Here is a 19,937-nt window from a genome sequence, read left to right on the forward strand (position 1 = left end):
ACCTACAAATCAGAGGTCATGGTCTTCTCCCAAAAGAAAGTGGACTGCTCTTTCCAGGTGAGGGGGTGTCATAAATATAAAGGGAAGGGTAACCACCTTTAAATCGCTCCTGGCCAGAGGAAAAACCCTTTCACCTGTAAAGGGTTAAGAAGCTAAGATAACTTTGCTGGCACCTGACCAAAATGACCAATGAGGAGACAAGATACTTTCAAAGCTGGAGGGCAGGGGGAGGGGGGGAACAAAGGGTCTGTCTGTCTGTGTGATGCTTTTGCCGGGAACAGATCAGGAATGCAGCTCAGAACTCCTGTAAAAAGTTAGTAAGTAATCTAGCTAGAAATGCATTAGATTTTCTTTTGTTTAATGGCTGGTGAAATAGCTGTGCTGAATGGAATGTATATTCCTGTATTTGTGTCTTTCTGTAACTTAAGGTTTTGCCTAGAGGGATTCTCTATGTTTTGAATCTGATTAACCTGTAAGACATTTACCATCCTGATTTTACAGAGGTGATTCTTTTACCTTTTCTTTAATTAAAATTCTTCTTTTAAGAACCTGATGGTTTTTTCATTGTTCTTAAGATCCAAGGGTTTGGGTCTGGGTTCACCTGTACAAATTGGTGAGGATTTTTATCAAACCTTCCCCAGGAAAGGGGGTGTAGGGCTTGGGGGGATATTTGGGGAGGAAGACATCGCCAAGTGGGCTCTTTCCCTGTTCTTTGTTTAACACGCTTGGTGGTGGCAGCATAGGGTTCAAGGACAAGGCAAAGTCTGTACCCTAGAGTTCAGAATGGGGAAGGAACCTTAACAGCTGCCAGTAGTGGATGAGTTCAGTTATCAAGTATCTGGGGATCTTGTTCATGAGTGATGGCAAGCAGAATGTGAGATCAGTTGACAGATTGGTAGGGCAGTGGCAATGATGCGGGCACTGTACAGATCCATGGTGGTGAAGCGGGAACTGAGTCCTCAGATGAAGCTCTCCGTTTACAGGTCACTCTATATCCCCATCCTCACCTATGGCATGAACTTTGGGTAATGACTGAAAGGACAAGATCACAAGTACAGACAGCAGAAATGAGATTTCTCTGCAGGGGGGCTGGGTTTACTTTCTGAGATAGAGTGAGGAGCTAGGCTATATCGGAGGGCCTCGGAATAGAGCCGCAACTCCTCAGGATCTAGAGGAGCAAGTTTAGATGGTTTGGGCACCTATAAAGATGCCCTCTGGGAGGCTTCTGTTGGAACGATACCGGACATGTCCCACTGGGTGTAGGCCCTGCGGCCGACCCAAGACACACTAGAGGGATTATGTCTCTTGGCTGGCCTGGGAACGATGGGGAGTCCCCCATGAGGAGCTGGAACCTATTGCAGAGGAAAAGGAGGTCTGGTCCTCCCTACTCTCCATGCTACCGCTGGGACCCTCATGAGGAAAAGCAGCATAAAGGAAAATGAAGAAGAAAGAAGAATAATTTAAGTTGATGCAATGTCAACATCAAAGCTTTGCCCAAATCACAAAACTGAGTTACTTACAACTCAATCCACAACCTCAGAAAAAGACTTGGCACAGAGATAAGCTTGCTGTGGTCTCTAAAGGTCAACAAATGCAGACCATGTTAGATAATATAAGTCAAATAAGCTTCCAAAACTGAGAACCCTCCACTGACAATGTCCAATCCACAGACCAACATATTTTGGCAACATCATATGTGGGGGATCCTATTAAATCTGAACTGTCTAAAGTATCATAAAGCATGAAGAGCAAGGCAAATTCTAAGATACTCAGAACTCATACCATACAGACCATTACCAATCAAAAACATATTGACTTATTCATAGAAATAAACTCTGATGTATGTGACTAATATACTCTCTGAATAAAGATAGGTTTCAGAGTAGCAGCCGTGTTAGTCTGTATTCGCAAAAAGAAAAGGAGTACTTGTGGCACCTTAGCGACTAACAAATTTATTTGAGCATAAGCTTTCATAAGCTACAGCTCACTTCATCGGATGCAATCGGCTGTAGCTCACGAAAGCTTATGCTCAAATAAATTTGTTAGTCTCTAAGGTGCCACAAGTACTCCTTTTCTTTTTCCCTGAATAAAGTACCATTAAAAAGTGAATGGGTGCATTCTGCACTAGCTAATGTTTCTAAGAAGTTTTTCAGGGAATTCCATGCAGTCGTTCAGCACGGAGGGTGACAAGGGCACTGGTGATTGTTGTCAAGCCTGTGTTTGAAGACGTTCACAGCTTCCTTTGTCAAGAGCAGATGAAAAATTAGCATTGTTCCCTGCCTCTATTTGGGATTCAGCAATATGACCTCAAAGTTGCTACACTGAGTATAAAGAAAGCAGGTGAACTTTCTCAACCAAGGGGATATCACTTCTGCATTTCCTCTGGCTGTCTTCTATAGCCTACCGATATTCTCTATTACCTAGGCTGTGTTTCAGACAGTTGGCTCGCAACTAAGCCCTAATCACTGGACCTAGACATTCGGAAATCATCCAGGTCCAATAACTAGAGATGTATGATTACGTGTCATCAGCATTATGAAGGTTCTCAATCCCAAACTCTCTCATGAACTGCCCTAAAGATTTTACAATAGACTGAACAGCTGGTGTCAATGAATAGAACTTTGTGATTCACAACATTACCATTCCCTTGGGGCAGATGAGCAATAGCTGAACACGACTCTCTGAGTCCTGTCTGAGAAAAGAGCGGAGACACTCAAACATACCTCTATCTTTCCTTGAAAAGGTATTCAGGCATGTCAACAACATCTCACTGTCAACAGTACCAGTGGCAGCTGATACACCTAAAAAAATCACTATGGCCTCTTGATCTCATGAAATTTCAGGAAAAGGGTATTGACATATATATATTTGCTATACTTGGTGACATTATTAACAAAGCAAGAGATAGGAGTCTACTAGTAATAGGTATAATAAAACATATTAATTAATGCAGTTAATAAATAGAAATAAGTGCTCAATCTACAGTAGAGTCTCATTTGCCTCTTTCAAAGGCATAATCAATTGAAGGGCACATTCTTCTTCTCTTTGTTCTTTCCCATCAATTTTAATGGGTGCAGAACATCAGTCACACAAAATGTAATGGGACAAGAAGATGGATGAGTACATTTGAAGCTGCTAGTCACAGGACAGAAAACATCCTGATGAAGTGACACTGGTAGCACAGAGTTCAACAATGGAGCCTGGACAATATTTAGTAAGTGAAACTACAGTGCTACATATTTGGTATTCTCACTGGACAAAATCCATTCCCTGCCCTATTCATCACATTTCTATAGGTCAGAATTTCAAAGGAATTTTCCCACTGAACATGACCAAATGACATTTTTAATTCAAGGAAAAGAGTAAAACTGGGGACAAAGAGGTCATTTGGAGATAAATGGAAAAGAGCTTTTGAATTAACAACTTAAAACTCCGTCACCAAAAAGACTTTGAAATGGTTTAATAACTATAGAACTCACAGAAATAAGTACATTCGTATATGCCCTGTGCTAATATACTATATATAATCAAACTTCACAACTAACAGAAAACTGCCTTTTTATGCTATTACTTGAAGAAAGTGAAGCAAAAACAATAAATATATATTTATAAATAGCTCTATGCTGAAAGATCTCTGGGTAACTTATAATAAAATACACAGTTAAAAAGGCAATATAATAAAATACACAAATAAAAAGGCAACATGGCCCATTAGTAATCTGAGATAAGATATGGGGCAATTGCCAAAGCAAAATTCCCATTACACCCAACCTCCAAACATAAAATGAAAGTCACTCTTCCAACACATACAAAACATTTTTGGTTTTACGCATGTGTAGGATTTCATACAACAATTTATACCCTTCTTGAATATGTAATGAGATTTACATTCTGAAGTGCCATTCCACCTTTACCTTTATAAACAACTGCTGAATTATGCTACAATGTTGTGTTTCTTCTTATAATAATTATTTGATGATGCTCCTGTGTCTGCACTGTCTGATATCCAGTGTAGTTACTGGATTTGATACCATCTACCTATCTACTGTCTGCTCCATAATGATAAAAGTAGCCAGTGAGACTGGAGCTCTCTGTCCTAAACTAATGATTTTCTAATTTTTCAGTTTATAAAAATATGCCATTCATATTATTTCAGGATACTTGTACAATACTATATTCAAAAACCAATAGTAACATTTAGATGATCAGTGTTAACTAAGGCCCCCGTCCTACAAGTAGTTTGGCATGGACAGATCCTGTGCTTACATAGAGCCACACTGATTCCAGTGGGGCTGTGTATGGGTGCACCAGTCCACCCATAGCTGAGTCCACCCAGCTTGCAGTTACTTCACAACTATATGATTATGTATCTTCATTTAGTCCATCAGGCAAAGGTATTGAATTGCAAGGGATAGGATTTCTCCATCAATGTCCCATAACTCAGGAACTCAAGTCCTCTTCTAGATATATCTATGGCATTGTTTTGGATAAGGTTTTTGGTTTTGTTTCTTTTTTATTAATACTTTGTTGGAAGCATACAGCTGTATATATTTACACACACACACACTTTTTATTATACAGTATATTCTGTCCTTCCCACTCACATTATGTGAGAAGAGAATTCTAGTCTCCACATAAAAATCTCCACAAGAAATGAAGCTTTGTAGCAATAAACAAAACCTCAGTAACAAGTAAAAAATAATAGTTTTACAATTGCACTGTACAAGCAGTAAGTCAGACCAATTGCAAGTAGAGCAGTGTGGAGGACAGAAATTCTACTTTAAAAAAGATTTTGAGATATCACAATTTGACATCATTCTGAACTGAAAGAAATTCTGAAAATTTTGAAATTCTCAGTAAGGAAAATTCATGCCAAAATTTTGTTTCAGCTCAATCAAAATTATTTCATTTCTATCAAACTGTTTTGTTTTGGTGCTGACTTTAAAATATTCTAATCATATAACATAATACAAAATAAAAACACTTTAAAATGAAAAAGTATTTCAAAATGAAAAATGCATTTCAAAATGAAAAATGTTTCAATATTGTCAGACCTACCCTTCCGTTTTTCCTCCTAAACAAAATTTCAATAAAGTTGACATGATTTAGCAAAGTGTTTCAATTTTGATGGAACTGCATTCCTCAGTGGAAAATGGCTCCATCAAAGTTTTCTGATGAAATCTAGTCACAACTTTTATTTCCATTCTTTAGGATTACCCAAACTCACAAGTGTGTATCTTTCTGCTGGTTTTGAATAATGTGATAATATGCATAATAAATGCATCAAGCATAGCAGTTGAAGAGATGTGCTTCTCTCTCACCATATTTAGGAGCACTGAGCGTATTCCAGAATATTACAAACATTGTATATGAATTTAATAAACATTTACATTTTTCTTCTATCTTTTCTTGTCTATGAAATACAGAAAAAATGTTTTGAATTTTAATGAAAACTGATGTTCTCCCAAAATAATGACTCCAGAAGGAATGAACTCAGAATACTGTGAGAGTTGCAATAAAATCATGAAACACAGACAGAGTGATTCTTGTTTCAGCACTTGGGGATACTCAGGAAGCAAGGCTGTATAATTCAGACGTTTAGTCCTAATCTACAAGATCCTCTTGTGATTGTAGAGACTGTCATACCATGATTGTCACACCAATACAGCTGCACATACCAGGAATATGGAAGCTGCCATGGTCCATTTGAAACTTTCAGGAACCTGAGAAAGAGTACAGAAGGTCTTAAACCTGTGACAGAACTCACCACTTCAAGACATCAGAATGAGCCAAAGACTTGATGAATTAAGAACATGATGTTAAGTCTCATATTTTCAGATAGGCCTTCCCACAATATCAGAACTGAAAAATATGCAGCAGCTTAGCAAAGGAGAAAAGGGGAATATGTTTCAAACAAACAAGTATATGAGTAACAAATAAAGAAAAATAATGAGCTAATTAAGGTTTCAGAGTAACAGCCGTGTTAGTCTGTATTCGCAAAAAGAAAAGGAGTACTTGTGGCACCTTAGAGACTAACCAATTTATTTGAGCATAAGTTTTCGTGAGCTACAGCTCACTTCATCGGATGCATACTGCTGTAGCTCACGAAAGCTTATGCTCAAATAAATTGGTTAGTCTCTAAGGTGCCACAAGTGCTCCTTTTCTTTTTGCGAATACAGACTAACACGACTGTTACTCTGAAACCTGTTATTATGCAAGGCACTGCATTTAGCCATATGGAATTAGAATATGCATCCGATGAAGTGAGCTGTAGCTCATGAAAGCTTATGCTCAAATAAATTGGTTAGTCTCTAATGAGCTAATTGTATCACAGCATTCTTTGGTTAAACTCTGGGCAATTCAAATTGTGATGGAGTGTACGTATTCTGGACAGGGCTTGGTAGTTTGGAGGATTAAAACTCCTTCCTAGGATGAGAGAGAACTTGCTCTGCCATGCTGACATCAGACATCATGGCAAAAACTCTCCAGGGAATAAAGATAGAAGGAAACTACTGGAAACAATCAGACCACATAGAAAGGGAGCATGAATGTTTTCTTTGCTTAACTTGTTGATTATTGGGGTTGGCTTCTGCAAAGAACTATGGATCTTCTACTCTGAGGAAATTTATTTTTTATTTTTTCCACCTGAGAGAAGAAGGATTTGTAGAGTTTACTAACTTCATAGGAACGTAACAATAAAAGGCCACGAAGGCCACTTTAAACTCTAGACAGGTTGACACAACACTTCACCATCTGCCCACACCAATATTGTGAAACTCAAAGACAGTGCTGGACAAGATACAAAATACCTGTATAACAAATGGGCAGTGACGACTTACATGGAATTATTCTACCACAATCTCTAGGCTCCGCTGACAACATAAACCACTTGGAATAGTTTCCTTGTTAACCACTGCAGTTTATCTACAGCATATAGTGTCTGACAGCTGTTTATTTGGTACCCTCTCTATACATATAAACAGAAGGCCAAACTCTGCCCTTGGAAGGAACATTGATTAGAAGCTTATTAAAAACAAAAGAAAAAGTGACTGGTCTATTTTCATTGTCCAAGCTCAGAGACATCTATATATAGTGAAATGTACGTAAGATTAAAAAAATTTCAGGTTTAATAGTCAGTGATGGCGTTTATATATGAGGGAGTCCATTTGTTTTTGAAAAATATTGTCTTTCTACCTAAGAGTGTCTCTTTGAAACCACCAATTAACTGAGGATCATATTGTGCCCTCAGTCCTCACACAAAATTTCCTCTGATTTCAATCTTCCAGATTTTGTCTGAAACAGAAAAAACATGGAATCCTGAACTGAACAGCTATAACACTTACATAGTGCCTTGCTACTGAGGATCTCAAAGAACTTTTCATTCAACCCTTAATGAAGCCTCTCAAAATCCCATGAAGTAGAAGGATTGTTTGCTACTCTTAGCTCCAGACTACATTGTACAGGCCTTTGCTATTGATTATGTCCCTCTATGATACTGTAACCTCTCCAGAAAGAAATGGGATTCACAGCTTAATCTCATTTTATCTAAAGAGCTCTGGAACAATATTTGACAGAATGTTCAGATGACATTTTCATCACCTCCCTCTACAAAACACAAAATTCTCAATAGGTAATTTTGGACCTCTACAAGACTTTGCTCTTCCAAAACTATGACCTCTGCAGATGCTGAAGTTATCAACCTTCACTCACATTGCTGACACATAAAACTCATATGATGAAACGTCTCCACTTAGGTCTGAAGTTTGCCTGAAGATTATCTCATATTAAATTAGTTCAGGAAATCAGCCTTTACAAGACCAGCTCTTTTTAAAAAGAAATACACATCCTCAGAAGGACTCTCATCCCCCACTGCTAAATTAGACAAAGCATGAAAATGCAACATTATAGAGAAAATTATGCTACCCAGTACCTGAACTAGTTCTCTTTTAATATTATTTAATAGTCTTCCATATCCCTGCAGATCACTGATATATACTGAATGTTCCTTGATAGTTGCCATTATTCTCCTCATGCACTGAATTCTTATCTCACATGCCATTGTCTGGTTTCTTATCTCATGATTCTTTTTCCTTTATCTTTCCTCTTGATATAGGGACAGTAGGCATATCCATTTTGCAAACAAGTAGATAAAATCCTGGCCCCATTGAAGTCAGTGTCAAAATTCCAGTTGGTTTCAATCGGGGAAGGATTTCAACTTGAAAGTTTAAATGACTTACCCAAGCGGGATTTTATAAGTACACAGACAGACATCAACCAAGTGGCAAGTAGGAAAGACAGAATATAGGTGCTGTGCTCTAATCCCTAGAATTGACTCCCCCTACCTACAAGAAAAAACAACTTTAAAAAGTCAGTTTCTAAAGCCTATTTAGTTTGACCAAGTCTATTTAAGTAAATTCTAAGCAAGCAACTTCCTCAGATATAGCTAGAAGTATGTAACAGGCTTTCTGTGATCATATTTTTTACAGTAAATATGCTGCTACACTGTTGTGAGGCAGTGCTGCTGTGAAGAGAATTATTCAGAGTTAAATTCTAGCTTTGTTCAATTTAAGTGACAGGAAATAGAACTCCTACACATTTTTTTTTGAACCCTTAAAAATCTCCAAGGAAAGTCTTGAACTATTCAAAAAAGTCAAGCATCCAGAGGAAATTCTTAGTTAAACCGATTTGCAATCAGCAGTTTCACAATCATTTTCTTTCTAATTGAATATCAAAAACAACAGAGCAAACAGAAGGCAAAAATCAACAAATCCAATATGACCCACCAGTATTATTATATGTATTCATTCTGATAATGTCCTATGAGTCATGACAATCCTCCCAATTCTCAAACAGTCTAGCCTAAAATTTCTCTTGTTTCACACTCCCTCATACTAAAAATTGGCTATTACAACATTCTTTTTAAATCATAAAAATCTAAGAAAGTTAGATAGGAGCTGACAAATAAATATCCAGCAAGGAATATTATCCTCAAACTATTTGGGAACTCTGAGCCAGCAGGAGGACACCAAGTGTTGATAATGTTGAGCAGATGGTACTTTCAAAATGTTTAGAAAGAGGGTCCTGGCCCTGCATTAGAATTACCAAAGAGTGGCAATGGAGAAGAAGCAGAGGAGGTACTTACAAGCAGGATGGAGATCTGAATGGCAAACTCCAGGGTGGATAAAAAACAATGATTTTTTTAAAAAAATAATATAAAAAATTATATTTTTTAAATTTAAATCAGATTTTTTGAGAAAATGCTTTTTGAGGAAAAAACCTTTCTAAAGAGAGTTTTAATTAAGATACATTATAGCTCAAAGATATCTCATCATGGAATAGGGATTATAAATTCTAATTCTATAGTATGAGACAATATACTCAGGTAATGTTTAAGAAAAGTTTTGTAAATGAGTTCCAACAGTTCATGGATTGGTGACCCAAATTTTACGGGATTCTAGGGGCTTCTGTATAGATTATTTAGGTTAATCTTTCTATCCACCCAATGGGACTCAGTGCTCAGTCTAGAAGATAACCATCAGAGATGCTTAGTTTTGCAGTTCTCAAACTGTGGATTTGTGTTTCCAGAGGTAACATGCTTGTTAACAGCAAAAATGTTTTAAAAATAAATAAATATATAGAGGTGAGAAATAACAGACCTCAACCCTATTGTCCTCTACAAATTTGTGTACACAGAGTCAGTCCCATACCTCTCTCTAAAAGTGCAAAGTTTCAAAAAGTTCAATGAATAGAAGAATGTTGGGGCGGAATAGATCTGGACAAGGAGAAGAAATCTGGAGAGAAATGCGAGAAGGGAAGGACAGGCAGTAGAAACAAAAGTGAAACTATTTGAGCAGCATATTCCAGAAGTCTCGAGGTCTTTCTGACTGTAGCCTTCATTGATTTGAGATCTACCATGCCATTCTCTCACTAGAAGGGAAAACCTATAATGGCAGCAGGCAGTAAAAGAGACACAGTTTGGGAATATTTTAATGAAGTTCCTCTATCTGTGGGTAAGACAGGCATGTGTGCAAACTGCAAACAAGAAATACAAGGCCTGGTTGCCAGAATGAAACAACATCTTGAGAAGTGTTCCCGTTCTCAGGAGAAAGCTGCGTTGAAGAGGATGAAAGGAACATGTCTGAACATGCAGGATCTTCAGGTTGTTCAACATTTTTATTTCATACTTCTTTCTTAAGGACTGCCTGTCTTCCTTCTGGACTATTCTTGAATTCTCATGTTTGAGCAAAAAATATAGTTGTGACTCTATGGTTCTATCATTTTAGATACAGTTGTGATAAAAAATAAATAGCTGAAATAGGCTGATCTTCCTTTTACAATTTCACCTTTAAAGTAGTACTGAGTGTCAGTGAATGCAGTGAGTAATACTAAATGAGCAGTATAGTAATAATAACTGCATTGATTTATTTTGTTTAGGAGAATCCATTCTCAACATACAGGATTCTGAAGACTATCCACCTTCAAGATCACCGTCATTTTCTATAGTTTCAGAGTTATCTGCCAATGATAGTGTTTCAGTCATATCATGTATGTCACATAGCCACAGCAAAAAGAAAAAGAAAATCTCCATCATCCAGAAACAACCACAGATAAGTTTGTGATAAGAACCATCAGATTACAAAAAGAGGTAATTGATGGCAAAAATTGCCCAGTTTGTTTATGCAACAAACTCTCCTTTCCATATGATTGAGAACCCACACTTCATTAACACGGTTCAGTCATTAAGACCAGGATACAGTCCACCCAACAGAGCAGATGTCGCATGCAAATTGCTGGATAAAGTGTATGAAAGAGAAATTGAGTAGTGTGCAAAAGGTCTAGAAGGTAAAATAATTAACCTGAGTCTTGGCGGGTGGAGCAATGTCCACAATGATCCTGTTGTATGTGCTTGTGTGATAACAGAAGAAGGGAATGTCTTCAGGTATGTTAGCAACAACAAGAAAGTCAAGGAAAGTGTGGGCCCCTTACTGAATGAGGGAGGCAACCTAGTGACAGAGGATGTGGAAAAAGCTAATGTACTCAATGCTTTTTATGCCTCTGTCTTCACGAAAAAGGTCAGCTCCCAGACCGCTGCACTGGGCAACACAGCATGGGGAGGAGGTGACCAGCCCTCTGTGGAGAAAGAAGTGGTTCTGGACTATTTAAAAAAGCTGGACGTGCACAAGTCCATGGGGCCGGATGAGTTGCATCCAAGAGTGCTAAAGGAGTTGGCGGATGTGATTGCAGAGCCATTGGCCATTATCTTTGAAAACTCATGGCGATCCAGGGAAGTCCCAGACGACTGGAAAAAGGGCTAATGTAGTGCCCATCTTTAAAAAAGGGAAGAAGGAGGATCCTGGGAACTACAGGCCAGTCAGCCTCACCTCAGTCCCTGGAAAAATCATGGAGCAGGTCCTCAAGGAATCAATTCTGAAGCACTTAGAGGAGAGGAAAGTGATCAGGAACAGTCAGCATGGATTCACCAAGGGCAAGTCATGCCTGACTAATCTAATTGCCTTCTATGATGAGATAACTGGCTCTGTGGATGAAGGGAAAGCAGTGGATGTGTTGTTCCTTGACTTTAGCAAAGCTTTTGACACTGTCTCCCACAGTATTCTTGCCAGCAAGTTAAAGAAGTATGGGCTGGATGAATGGACTATAAGGTGGATAGAAAGCTGGCTAGATTGTCGGGCTCAACAGTAGTGATCAATGGATCCATGTCTAGTTGGCAGCCGGTATCAAGTGGAGTGCCCCACGGGTCGAATCTGGGGCCGGTTTTGTTCAATATCTTCATAAATGATCTGGAGGATGGTGTGGATTGCACCCTCAGCAAGTTTGCAGATGACACTAAACTGGGAGGAGAGGTAGATATGCTGGAGGGTAGGGATAGGATACAGAGGGCCCTAGACAAATTGGAGGATTGGGCCAAAAGAAATCTGATGAGGTTCAACAAGGACAAGTGCAGAGTCCTGCATTTAGGAGGAAGAATCCCATGCACCGCTACAGAATAGGGACCGAATGGCTCAGCAGCAGTTCTGCAGAAAAGGACCTAGGGGTTACAGTGGACAAGAAGCTGGATATGAGTCAACAGTGTGCCCTTGTTGCCAAGAAGGCCAATGGCATTTTGGGATGTATAAGTAGGGGCATTGCCAGCAGATCGAGAGACGTGATCGTTCCCCTCTATTCGACACTGGTGAGGCCTCATCTGGAGTACTGTGTCCAGTTTTGGGCCCCACACTACAAGAAGGATGTGGAAAAATTAGAAAGAGTCCAGCGGAGGGCAACACAAATGATTAGGGGACTGGAACACATGAGTTATGAGGAGAGGCGGAAGGAACTGGGGATGTTTAGTCTACAGAAGAGAAGAATAAGGGGGGATTTGGTAGCTGCTTTCAACTACCTGAAAGGGGGCTCCAAAGAGGATGGCTCTAGACTGTTCTCAGTGGTAGCAGATGACAGAACAAGGAGTAGTGGTCTCAAGTTGCAGTGGGGGAGATTTAGGTTGGATATTAGGAAAAACTTTTCACTAGGAGGATGGTGAAACACTGGAATGCGTTACCTAGGGAGGTGGAATCTCCTTCCTTAGAAGTTTTTAAGGTCAGGCTTGACAAAGCCCTGGCTGGGATGATTTAATTGGGGATCGGTCCTGCTTTGAGCAGGAGGTTGGACTAGATGACCTCCTGAGGTCCCTTCCAACCCTGATATTCTACGTTTCTATGATTCCTTACAGAAACAATTGATACATCAGGAAATGCACACACTGCAAAATACTTTAAAAAGTAGCACTAAAAGCTATAACAAATTGTGGGAAAAAATTCAAATGTCTAGTACGCAGCTTGGTAATAGACAATGCTGCAAATGTATCCAAGATGAGAAGAAATTATTTAGAAGAGAGTGAAGAGAGTTCCAAGCTAATAACATACGGTTGCAGTGCTCATTTGATGCACCTCCTAGCCAAAGACTTCAGTGTTCCAGAAATAAAGGCTAATGTTGTTGAAATTGCAAAACACTTCCGTTAACAACCACTTTGCAGCAGCTGCTCTGAAAAAATGGGAGTAACCAAGCTCACTCTCCCACAAGTCATGCGATGGAACTCAGTAGTGGAGTGTTTTGAGCACTATATCAAGAACTGGCCTAATCTGATGACAGTTTGTGAACAAAATCATGAAAAAATAGATGGCACTGTCACAGCCAAAGTTCTCAGCATTGGGCTTAAGAGAAATGTTGAACACATGCTGAGTACCCTGAAGCCTATTTCCGTAGCCTTGAACAAAATGCAGGGAAATAGCTGTTTTATTGCTGATCCTGTTGAAATTTGGAAGGAACTGAGTGAAATCTTAAAAAGAAAAATACGCAATGACAGAGTTAAATTACAAGCATTAAAAAAACGAATGGGACAAGCACTATCACCAGCTCATTTTCTTGCAAATATTCGCAATACTTGGTACTAGTATCAAACCTTAACTACTGAAGAAGAGAATTTGGCTATGACATGGACATCCAGCAATCATCCCTCCATAATGGCAACTATAATAAACTTCAGAGCTTAGGGTGAATCATTCAAAAATATGTTTGCTGATGATGTTTTAAAGAAAGTCACACCAATGAATTGGTGGATGTCACTTAAGCACTTGGATTCAGAGACTCTTGAAGTGATAATCTCACTTTTAACAGCAGTAGCTTCTTCTGCTGGTGTAGAAAGAATATTAAATCGAGTCTTCTTGACTAGTGATTTAAATCATATCCACCCTGGCAAACTCCTCATGTGTTTTCAGGTGACAAGAGTATCAAAAAAATCAATCTGACCAGAAGATCGCCAAGTATAATGGATCGGGGGATGGCTCAGGAAGGAAAAACCCTGACCCTGTTTTAGTCTCTAAACAAACCCAAACTTTTCTTAGGCCAGAATTAGCAGATTTCATATTGTAAAATCAAGATGAGGCCCACCCTGCACTCATTTCACATCATGACAACATCCCAGAAGAGCTTACGCACTGAAAACCCACCCATGGAAAATGAGAGGGTTTCTATGTAGCAAGCTGCCAGTTCTGGGGCCCTCTATTGAACACCCTAGTATTCAAATGGATGTAAAGGTACAATCCAATCTTTCAAATATCTCAAGGGATATTGAAAGTTACATAAAAATCAGAATTTTGGATGAATGAAAGTGAAAATTCTATACTAATTTTGGAAACTGAGGCTAGAAGCAAACTTTGGATAATCAGGGTTCAGAGGACTTAAATGTTTACAAGCTGGCTCTACTACCCTCTATCTAAAATGAAATATAAAATGTAAATGTGTAACCATCCACATTGCCCCCTCCAATATTGAACTACTTCCCTATTACTCATAGGTAGGGCCTCACCATATGCACAGTCCATTTTGGTCAATTCCACTGTCATAGGATTTAAAAAATCGTAAATTTAATGATTATTTAACACTATTTAAATTTGCAATTTCATGGTGTTGTAATTGTAGGGGAACAGGTAGGGACTAGCCTGCCTTAGCCGGGCAGCACCACTGATGGGATTTTTAACAGCCGCCCCGAACACCAGCTCCACACTCCCACTGGCTGGTTCCTGGCCAATGGGAGCTGGAGGGGGTGGTGCTTGCATGCCTCTGCCTAGGAGCTGGACCTGCTGCTGGCTGCTTCCGAGGTGCAGCACGGTCCACGGTGCCAGGACAGGCAGGAAGCCTGCCTTAGCACCCCAGCTGCTCCGCTGACTGGGAGCCGCCCGAGGTAAGCCTGCGCCCCAACCCTACGCCCCAATCCCCTGCCCCAGCCCTGAGTCCCCCAAAATCCAGAGCCGCTGGCCCCACCCCAGAGACTGCAACCCCAGCCCAGAGCCCTGACCCCGTCCCCACCCCAACCCCCTGTCCCAGCCCTGAGCCCCCCAAACCCAGAGCCCCCTCATGCACCCCAAACCCCTCGTCCCCAGCCCCACCCCAGAGCCTGCAGCCCAGAGCCCTGACTACCTCCCACACCCAAACTCCCTGCCCCAGCTAAGAGCCCCCACCCACACGCTGAACCCCTCATTCCTGACCCCACCCCAAAGCCCTCACACCCACACCCCAGCCCAGAGTTCCTCCCACACCTCAAGCCCCTCATCCCCAGCTCCATTGCATTGTGCGAATCAACAATTTTCTTCAACTGATTCGTGAGAAAAAAAGTTTGAAAACCTCTCTTCTGGTGAATGGGGTACTGGACTGGAACTCAGTAAGCCTTCTCCCACTCACTTGCTGTGTGGCTTTAGGTAGATCATTTCACCTCTTTTATGCCTCGGTTTCCCACTCTCATCCTTTGTCTCTTTTATATTTAGGTTGTAAGTTCTTCAATGCAGGGACTGTCTCTTATGTGGTTACAGAGTCTAGTACAATGATCTTGTTTCAAGATCTAGGTGTTATTTTTAATACCAGTATTGATTTCAATGAGCCCTGGATGAGGAGCAGCCATAGAGATCAACACGCTGACCGAGGATCATAGAGCCCTGTGTCCTCCTGTTCCACCCACTCTTGCCCCTGGCATACAACTCTCTGCCCCTACATTATTCTGGAGGAATCCTCATCAGCCCCCTAGGGCTGATAATTGCTCACAATCACCCACTATGACTTATATCACCTATCCAATGTAGCGTTCTTTGCTGTAATTCCTTGGCTCGGGAAGTGTAGGTATATATTTAATTAGCTCAAAACTGTTTGTATAATGCACAGAAGATGTGAAACACTAATTGAAAAAGTATTAATGTGAAGGACTGTAAATTTGAAATTACCACAGTACTTCGATTTCTATACTTGTATGGATGTGCAGAGGAGGACTCAGAGTTATAATTTTAGTCTGATAGGCACTTAAAGTGAGAGAGCTGAGGAGTTCTGATACCCTGAGGGTAGGTGAAGAGGCACTTAAAGTCATAAAGTCTCCAGCACTCAGTCATATCTTACATATTAATTCTTGGAAATTCTGTGTTTGACTTTTTGTTTTTAATCCTGATCTATATGTGTAAGGTGCAGTTACCAAAATAAAATGTTCTTGCATAAATACATGCTGCATTCTGATTGAGTATCCTCATCCTGAGACCAACTCTCTCATTGTGAACCTGAAGCAGTCTGGAAAATGGAAAAAAAATATAAATATTCTAATGATGTCTTAATTTCCCATCAGCCCTGCTACACTAATCTCTCCAGAGCTAAATTTGACCTCACTACAAACAGCAGTAAAATAACATGCCTCATTGTGTTTGCATGGATTTCCTCAGCAAACACACTTTTCTTTGTTTACTGTATCTATAAATATGGTAGTGCACACACAACCCACGTTAGCAGGTAGTCCAGCATCTGAAAGGTGAGGTACAATCGTAGGATTGCTTTCCTTATATGAATATAAATTGACCTAGCTGATCCACATATGTCAGTGAGACACTATTCATCCTCAATCAGTTCATGTCCCTGACAGACTAACTTGTTCCAAGCTCTTCCACAATTGTGCAGATGAAGAGACCAGGTCTAGGAATTACAAGATTGTACAATTAAAAAGGATTTTGCAAGTCAAGTATTAATGTCTGTGTAGGCTTGTTTTAATAGATCAATTACTCCAGCATCTAGTTTTAAGTCAGTATGTAAACAGGATGTTATGGTAGCTGTTGCTAGAAGTTCCTAACCAGAACATCTGGGCAAAAACATGCTCACTGCCATGTGGGCACCAAATTGCACAAATACTGGATCAAAGATAGAAACCAGTTTGCAAATCCATACAGAACCAGGCATGGTGTCATAAGACACTTACTGCTCTCCTTCAATACCTTAGCAGTGATATTTCTCCAACAATTCAGGATGCAAAGCTGGGGGCTGACTGCTCATTACTCCCATCAAAAACTCTGTCTTTGCCACTTTGTCTTGTTTAAGATTGTGTTAGTATTTACTACTACTGAATGTCACTGCAAGAAAGATTTTGAAAATGCACTAGCTCTAAAATAGATGTAGCCTTCTTCCTTATATACCTACAGTCATCATTTAAGAAAGCTCTGGTCTCTTTTACAGCACAATCTGAATTCCTTATTCCTCAGCACTGTAAAGCAGGGTGAGACCTACTGCAATCTCTATTTTACACTTTCAGATCAGTCTGGCAATTCAGAGCTGTGGAGAGTATGGAAAAAATGTTGCTTTGCTTTTCCCTGTACTGTAGCTGTCAGGAAAACATAATGATAAAATTATGATTAACTACTGAGCTAAAGGAAAGTGTTCCACCTAGAGACCATCTTCATGAGTCAAAGCAGCTGACAGGTTATCTGCAAATGGATATTATTTTAGGATTGAATATGGTTGCTAGTTTGTGGTAAAAAATGAAGCAGAGGTATTGCCATCAATGGTAATTAACAATGTTAATCTTCTTTTTCCTCTCTATGGTGATAAAAAGAGTCATTTTTATATTTAATTAATGCAGAGGATCATTTTGGAAACTGGCTAATGAGGCTCTGATCACATTACCATGAAAATGCGCATTACCATTGCAACTGAGGAGGCTGTTTCATGAGTAGAGAATCTACTTTGTAATTAGCCCACTGTGAAATGAATCACGTCAAGAAAAACTCTGAGGGAAGCAGTAGGCAGTGGGCACTTAGCTACCGCTGTGCCAATAGACCACCAACATTCTAAGCTGTTTTCTTCTCAATATTGCCTGTCATCAGCATTGCAGTCCAAAACTGTAAGTGTTCAGCCTCTGTCAAAAGCAATGTGTCAGACAGAGCTTGGACAAATTATAGAGAAGGAGAGAACAGATGCTAAAAGGCACTAAACTTTAATTTGCCAGATTTTGAAATTCCAAAAGCAAACAAACAAAAAGCCTCAAATCAAATACTGACTCAACAGCATTTGTGCAAAATTATGAGATATTATATTAAGTGGTTTCAGAGTAACAGCCGTGTTAGTCTGTATTCGCAAAAAGAAAAGGAGTACTTGTGGCACCTTAGAGACTAACCAATTTATTTGAGCATGAGCTTTCATGAGCTACAGCTCACGAAAGCTCATGCTCAAATAAATTGGTTAGTCTCTAAGGTGCCACAAGTACTCCTTTTCTTTTTATATTAAGTGCCAATTTCTTCTTTTTTCCCTTCCTCTGAACAAGCTGGAAACATGTTAACAGCACACTGCTACGCTAATATTCCTGCTGCTGGGACAGACGCAGATAACTACAGGGTAATAAGATCTCTGCCTAGTGGTAAAGAGAAATAACACAAAGAACGTATAAACAAGAGCTGAGATAAACATCATTCCTTGAAACTATTCCACTTCAAAAAATACAAATGAACTATTTTAAACCAAATCAATATTTTAAATTATTCAGAAAATCAAACACACTTTTTGGCCATCACAGACATGACATAAAACTTTCTTCCATTAGTTAGAAATACCTGAGATCATGGACATACTAAATCCCAGCATTTGCAGAGGCATCAGTGTAACACTGACTTGAAATCACAATCCTATTACCAAAGCAAAGGGCTTCCTTAAAACATTACAGATATGATTCAATGAGACTGCTGTTATATGACTGACATCTTGGCAGAAGATGCACAAAAATGTTAAAAGAATCCCACAGGAAGTCATCTGAAGGGGGAGTGGCAAAGAAACAAAAAACAACAGTCACCCAAAAATAATTAAAAAAACCAAAAAACGAACTACTTCACTAACAATTTGCACAGGGGAAAAAAAAAGAGCATTTCTTTTTACTTACTATCTTTAAAGGAGTACAATTTCTTACTCTGGAGTCACTGGCAATATCCTCTGCACTCACCTGTGAAACTTCATAGAGCAGTTTGTAGTGTTCCTCTCTCTTCTGAAAAGTGCACAGATTGCAGCCCATTCTAATAAGCAAAGCAAGAGCAAAGCTTCTAATTTCCCCAGAACTGAAAGGCAAATGCACTGACAGGGAATCACCCTCCAGACTTGACTACTGTTTTTCATCAGTCACTCCAGCACAGAAACACAGACACACCACTGTTAGCTGGAAGCACAAGCCAGGGTAGTGTGTAGCAGCATGCTCTTCTTCCCTTTCCCTAAGTATCTTACACTCACATATACACACAGAGTTTCGACTCAGTTCATGGCAACACTCCCCCTGTGTCTGCATCAGTGCACATGACTACACAGATTCTAACTCATGAATATTAATAGGGACTCATTGATTATTTATGACAGAATGTGTTAGCAGGGAGGGGTGTCATAGCTGCTGTTGATGACAGATGAATATTCACTAATTAAGAAGCAAATGTAGTGTGGTTAAACAAAATTCACTTGTGTCAATACTATCTCTGTTTATTAAGGTTAGAGAGATTAAGAAAGAGCAATGCACACTTGCCCTTTAATTTTATCAGTGATCATGAGACTAATTCATGAGTAAGAATTTCTGAGGCACAAAGTTAATTCCTACCTTAGGTCTCCACCTTGTGCAACAGGAATGACTAAATTTATTTTAAAAATATTTGCTATGCATTTTAAAGAGTGATTGTGATAACTTATGTTGTTGAATATCTAAAGCAAAAAAGGAAGGAGAGAAAACAAACCCATATGGCTGTAATGCTTCATTCACTTTTGATATTGCCAAATCTAATTGAAATGCCAGCATTAAGACAAGAAGAAAGGATACCATAACTGCGAGTCTATAATGTGTGGGTGTGATTACATAATGAGTGTAGATACTATGTATATATGATTATACACATGGTGTATATATGTACACACAGAGTGGTCACATGAAATTTATAGTCACACTTTGTACACTTACCATGTACATACACAGTTAAATAGCAATTATAGTAAACTTTATCAACCCCAATTTTTTAGGAAAATGAATAGATATACCCTCTTGGACTTTTAAAAATTCAAAAGCTTCTATTATATCATGCCATCGTGTCTAATTTTACTGTTTGCAAATTAGATTTTAATAG

General features: G+C 39.4%; 1 protein-coding gene across 2 annotated transcripts in view; it reads right to left on the reverse strand.

The window, feature by feature from the left end:
* Positions 1-19,937, reverse strand: part of PDZRN4 (PDZ domain containing ring finger 4) — a 386,181-nt gene that overhangs the window by 156,562 nt on the left and 209,682 nt on the right. The window contains exon 1 of one of the 2 annotated variants that reach the window (XM_073328042.2): positions 18,785-19,080. The exons of the other annotated variant lie outside the window; for it this stretch is intronic. Within the exon in view, the coding sequence (XP_073184143.1) occupies positions 18,785-18,853 (69 nt within the window). The 5' untranslated portion in view covers positions 18,854-19,080. Of the gene's footprint in view, positions 1-18,784; positions 19,081-19,937 lie in introns of those variants that run through there. 2 annotated transcript variants of the gene reach the window in all.

This window comes from Lepidochelys kempii, chromosome 1 (assembly GCF_965140285.1).
Source record: "Lepidochelys kempii isolate rLepKem1 chromosome 1, rLepKem1.hap1, whole genome shotgun sequence".
Classification (NCBI taxonomy): Eukaryota; Metazoa; Chordata; order Testudines; family Cheloniidae; genus Lepidochelys; species Lepidochelys kempii.